Source organism: Apteryx rowi, unplaced genomic scaffold (genome assembly GCF_003343035.1).
Source record: "Apteryx rowi isolate R43461 unplaced genomic scaffold, aptRow1 scaffold_65, whole genome shotgun sequence".
NCBI classification, from domain to species: Eukaryota; Metazoa; Chordata; class Aves; order Apterygiformes; family Apterygidae; genus Apteryx; species Apteryx rowi.
The window spans coordinates 2,574,929-2,580,295 of record NW_020450927.1 but is presented as its reverse complement, the minus strand read 5'-3'; the positions used below and the strand labels follow the sequence as shown (position 1 = coordinate 2,580,295).

The following is a 5,367-nucleotide window of genomic DNA, read 5'->3' as shown; positions in this document are numbered from 1 at the left end:
TTTGTTTCTTTGTTTGAAAACAGCAGGCAATGTTTTTATACAGTTTGCATAGGTACAGTGGATCACTGACATGTTTTTTGATATTGGTGCTGCTTCAAACACTGCTCAAGCAAAATGGCTTAAAACTCTGTTGTTCCATGTTACCCTCAAATACTTAGAAACACATCATTCAGAACCAGCTCTTTCTGGAAGAAAATATCTGTAATATCAGGCCAAATCTAGCTCTGTTAACCCCAAGTTGTAGATGAGCATGTAAAAATAGAAGGAAGTAGCTTTTCCCCCCAGCAGTGCCCTACAGGTAGGCTATAGCAAATACTGCACATACTTAACAAAGCAGCAGCTTAGGAAAGTATCACTCTTGGAAGCTGAACAGGCCTGTATTTTATACAAGGATTCTGCTGTGGAGTTCTCACAGGCTTTATATTAGTCTGTGTTCCTAAGGCAAGGAATAGGTTCAAAGAGGCTTCACTGTATTTTAGAGATTGTGCCTGCAAACTTGCTGGAAGGCTGGAGATTTGACTTTAGAATGAGAATGTTAACTCTTTAGGGTTAGTTTCATAATCAGCTAAGTACAGGTGGCAGGTATGTCAGACTTCCAGCTTCTGCTTACTCAGTCTTTTCTGAATTGAGATAGCAAACTTTGAAAGGAAACTAAAGCACCAGCCTTGATGGTTTAAAATAAATAGCTGCTGGGCTATTTAGAAGATAAAATTTGTTTCCAACAGGGTAAGAATCCTCAGTTTACAGACTGCAGCCTTTACAAGCAAAAATAATGTACCCTTAACTATTAAATATAAAACTAAAAGCAAGTGCATGATTTCTGGCTAATTCTTTATTTCAGTCTATTACATGTCTCCTTTAGCGGCACTAGATGAGAAACTAGGCTTGCAGTTATGTTCCTTCATATGTTTGCATGGCTGGTTCCTCTCATATTGCAGGGGAGAAGAGAGGAATGTATTAGCCAATTTTAGTGACAGCTGATCAGTCAGTGCAAGGATGCAAGTTTTTTACTTACTTAGAGGAAAGTTATAGCACAAACTCAACTGATCAGACATTAGAGATGCTGTACAAGTGAAGCTATTACAAGTGAATTCCTTAGAAAACTAGACTTCCTAAGTTTTGCTCCTCACAATTATTTAATAGGTGACTGATCACTAGTTTACTCAGGTAAGCTATAGCTTGCACATAAGCAAGATACAAGTGTATGTATGTTTAATTAGGCATAGATTTTTCTTTACTTTGCTCAAGACCAAAATAATAGCAAAAAAGGCAATATTTTCTTTATTTAGTACTGTAATACAAAAAACATAGCACTTAAGATGTACCACCTTCTACTTCTTTTCTGCTCATTTAAGCTATAGGCAACCACTATGCACTAGCTATCTGAACCCCTACCTGCTGTAGGGAGAGAGCTAGTATAAAGTTTTAGCACCCATAGCTTCAACGCAGAGAGCTCCCTAGACTACAGGATTACATTGCAGAAGATAAAACACCAGGCAAAACATACCAAGTCTCTAGCTTATAGACAGCCCTTGATTTTCTATGTGTTAACTTGTCTGCGAGGAAAAGTAGAGCTGGAAACACAAGGCAGTTGTCAGTTATATGCTTTTTTTCCTAAACCCAACTGGGGAGTGAGCATACACTTTGCTACTGTTATGTGCTGGCCTTAACAAGAGATTTTGGAGCCTTACCAGTATGAAGTTAGAAACCTGGATTTTTCTGCCCCATAACATGCATCCCTCTCTCAGGCATGCTTGACTTTGCATTTAGATTTTGGCCCCAAGAGTATTACTAAGTTTAGCTAAGAATAAGGGCCCTATAGCAGGGGCTGTCCAGTTCAGTAAAAAACCTGATTGCCATTTGAAACAATAGCAGAAATATCATTAAGTTGCATCCAAGCATTTGCAATGTTTTATCTCCTAGTACTGTGGCCTCTCTATTAGAGCAAAATATCTTCTTTCCTGTGGATGATGATGATGTTGAATTACTGCTAGTTACAGGTTTGAGTGCAGGAGATCAAGTTTGACTCTAGACAGCAAGTGTGCAAGAAAGGAAAGTTCTGCAGGAATGAGTTTCCAGTAGGTTTCTCAGCTTAAGTCTTCCAGCAGTAAGCTTTTTGGGGATGAAGATCAGCTGAAACAAGTCTCATTGTATCTGAGAGATTGCTAGTTCTGTCAGTAGCATCAGCACTCCAATTAGGTATTTGCTTTGTAGAAACTGTAAAAGAACCAAGAGCATATATCAAAGAAAATTGCAGTGGTCAAATTTCCTTACCCTTAACTGGATGGAAACCAAATACAGATGTTCCATTTGATTGCAGTCAGCTTTCCCCTTGTTCTCTGCAAGGTACCTTTGTTAGCATTTTGACCCTAGTTGTGGAGAAAGCACACATGCCTACATGCTACTCCTCTTGGAGTGCTCCAGCCTTTGCTCCCATCCCATGGGAAGCATAGTACCTGAAGGGATGCCCTGCTCCTACTGCAGCTTTTTGGAAGGAGGGAATCCGAGCACTTCTGCTCCTTTGGCTACCTCTCTCCTTCTCTAGGAGCACCAGTTCAACTATGCCAGTTTCCTAGAATAACAGTGTCCATATTGAATATGTGTCCGACTTGAACTCGGGATCCATGTTATGGAAGAGCCATAACATGATTTAATGCAAGACACTTTCTAGAACAGGAGTAGTGATGCTTCTTCAGAAAGCCTATTCTGTCTGAGGATTTCTTGTATTTACTTACCTGCTAAATAAAAAGTTTTCAGTGACTTTTATACACTACTGCAGTTAAAAACAGGCCCTTTCACAGTAAGAATAACATTTAATTGTTTGCAGGTGTGCTGGCAAAGGCTGTTATTCTTAAGAGAAGCTTCCCAACAAAGCTGATTTTCTTTCAGAATTTTATCTGGCACAGCAGTCACATTACTTAAGATGAAAACAGTGCAGTCATAACATCRTGATAAAAAGTTTTTCTTATACTGGGAGGAAGCAAAACCTCCAGCTTTAAGGAAAAAGGGAGGGAAGATGACATCGGAGGCTTGAAAATTCAAACTAAGCTGATGAAAAATAGAGTTTTAGCAAAAGAAGAATCCAGCTGGAAAATGCCAGTACACTTGCTGTTAATGCTCATTCCAGCTGAGCACTCACCCAACAGGAGCAGAAAATTGCAACTCAGTATTGCTTACTAAAAAGTAAGCTAGTCCATCTAGTTCTAGCCCAAGACCAGGGTTACTAGGTTCTGCTGCAGTACAGTAGTAAAATACTGTATTGATAATTGCCCCATGTTGTCTGAAACTCCAGAACTAATTAAGTTAGTTAACTAATTAACTAATTAAAAAGCTGAGGTTTTTAACTAACTTTTAGTGGGAAATTATGCATAAGAAACATGCAGCTTTCATTCTTAAAAGGAAGGTATCTCTGGTCACGTAGAATTATTTTATTTGGCCAGCGTTAGTTAGGAGAGCATGCTTACTTAAAACCTCACCTTTATAATCCCATCACAGTGTGCTGAGGCAATTGCTGTAGAAACTTTTACCAGTTTTGTAGCTGACAAGTGGATCTTAAAGTGTCTGTGGAAGTGAGAGTAAAGGCAGTCCATAAAGAGATCCACCTCTTCTTGAGTGATCTCTCCTGGAGTTTTCTGTACTGTGTCCCACAGAGCTTTTGCATCTTCTGGGTGAATGGCATATGATATATCCAGAGGCTGGGGAAGACAAGGAACAGAGAAAACTAGTTCTGTTGCAGATGCATTTTTTTCCACTTTGCATCCAGTCCACATGGCTGCCATCCAAGTGAGATTGAGAGGGCTGATGGCTAAGCGGCGGAAGCGGCAGTCAAAAGTCTTCTGAAACCAGCTTCCGACAATGGCCACGTAACTCTCTGCGCCGTTAGCAAGAAACAAAGGTAAACAAGTGAAGTCCTCTGGCACATTCTCCGAAAGATCATCTCCAGACACGCAACAGAACCAGCCTGACCACATCAACTTCTCTTCCGAATTTTTTGGGGAAACCGATGATCTTGAAGAAAGCTGGGATAGGGAAAAGAAGTGTTTGAGTGATAGCTATAGAGCAAATTTGATGTTTTGTATAGTATATCTAGTAGAAGTTTCTTCTCAGGACCTCACATGCAACATTTGTTCTTGGAAAGCTCAGACAGTTATTCAGTCTATCCATTACGTCCCTAAAGGATCTGGGTACTTCTGTTGAAAACAGTGGATAAAGCACTTTTTACTCCATTAGGCACAGTCCTCAAATCTGCATTTATGCTGCTTAATTCAGAAAAGCCAATCCACAATAAGACTTAAAACCACATACAAAACTTTGCATTTCAGTAGTGTCTTTCACTCAAGACAAAGTATTTCAGAAATATTAAATTAGGCTTGAGCTATAGCAGGGAGGCAGGATTATACCAACTTTAAAAAGTTAAATAACTCATCCAAGAAGTTAAATAACCTGCCCAAAATCTTAAAAGTGAACTGACTTCAGAGCTAAAAAATGTAGCTAAAAAAGACAGCTCAGGAGTGCTGACTCTTACAGTCTGACTCTTACCAAGGATTTGAACTCCAAACTGCAGTTGAGCACAGCCATTATTTATGAGTTGTTCCCTGCGAGTTAAAAATAGACAGGACTCACCTTCATTAAGTCTCAAAAGATAGTATAGTAATTTTGGCATACAGCTAGGGTTTAAAAAAGTTTCTCGTAAGAGACAGGGTATTTTGTAACAGCAAAAGCAACTGGCAAGACCCAAATCTCACTGCAACCATCAGCACGGCCGGCAAGAGTCATCACCTGCACGAGCATGGCAGCGTGGTCCTGCTCGCTGCCCTTCAGGTCGGGGAGGCTGGAGAAGGTCACCTGGATGTCCAGGTCCACCCCGACCTGGACGGCCAGGCCCTTGTGCCGCTCGGCAGCGATGAAGGCGCCGAGCAGCCGGGCGTATTCCCTCAGCTTGCCGCTCGAGAACTTGTACAGCGGCGTCACGCTGTACAAGGCCCACTGCTTGCGCAGGAGGAAGGCTGTCTTCTGGGGGTCCGCGTTTTCCTGAAACCGATAAACAGGAATAAAACAGTGAGAGAAGCCTCCGCGCGGCGGAAGGCCGCGCTCCCGAGGCGCCGCTCTCCCGCCGCTGCGCCGGGGGGTGGGGGAGGCCGCGAGCAGGGGGCCCGGGGGCGGCAGCGCACCTGGGAGCAAGGCGGCAGCGGCCCGCCGGAGCCGGGCCCGAAGCGCCCGTGCGCCCGCCCGAAGAGCGGCCCCCGCGACAGCCGCGCAGCGCCGGAGAGGCGCCCGGCACTGGGCTGCGTCCGCGCCTCCGACTCCATGGCGGGGCCGCCGCCCGCCAGGCGCCGTTTGAATCCCCTTCCCGTGAGCCCCCGCGGC

At 43.2% G+C, this 5,367-nt stretch overlaps 1 protein-coding gene across 1 annotated transcript; it reads right to left on the bottom strand.

Annotated features, from left to right (window-relative positions):
- Window positions 1–1,258: 1,258 nt before the first annotated feature.
- On the bottom strand, window positions 1,259–5,309 carry CENPL (centromere protein L). Its single transcript, XM_026084659.1, has 4 exons — window positions 5,172–5,309; window positions 4,780–5,031; window positions 3,477–4,019; window positions 1,259–2,217 (listed from the first exon to the last, which is right to left on the bottom strand). The coding sequence occupies exons 1-4, from the start codon at window positions 5,307–5,309 to the stop codon at window positions 2,146–2,148; spliced, it is 1,005 nt and encodes a 334-aa protein (XP_025940444.1). The 3' UTR covers window positions 1,259–2,145.
- Between the last annotated feature and the right edge of the window lie 58 nt (window positions 5,310–5,367).

Bases quoted from the DNA above. Each gene is read 5' to 3' on its own strand.
- CENPL (XM_026084659.1), bottom strand. From the start codon at position 5,309: ATGGAGTCGGAGGCGCGGACGCAGCCCAGTGCCGGGCGCCTCTCCGGC. The intron at 5,032-5,171 runs GTGCGCTGCCGC...TATCGGTTTCAG, and splicing joins CGCTGCCGCCTTGCTCCCAG to GAAAACGCGGACCCCCAGAA. The intron at 2,218-3,476 runs GTGAGGTTTTAA...GTTCTTTTACAG, and splicing joins ACTGTGATGGGATTATAAAG to TTTCTACAAAGCAAATACCT.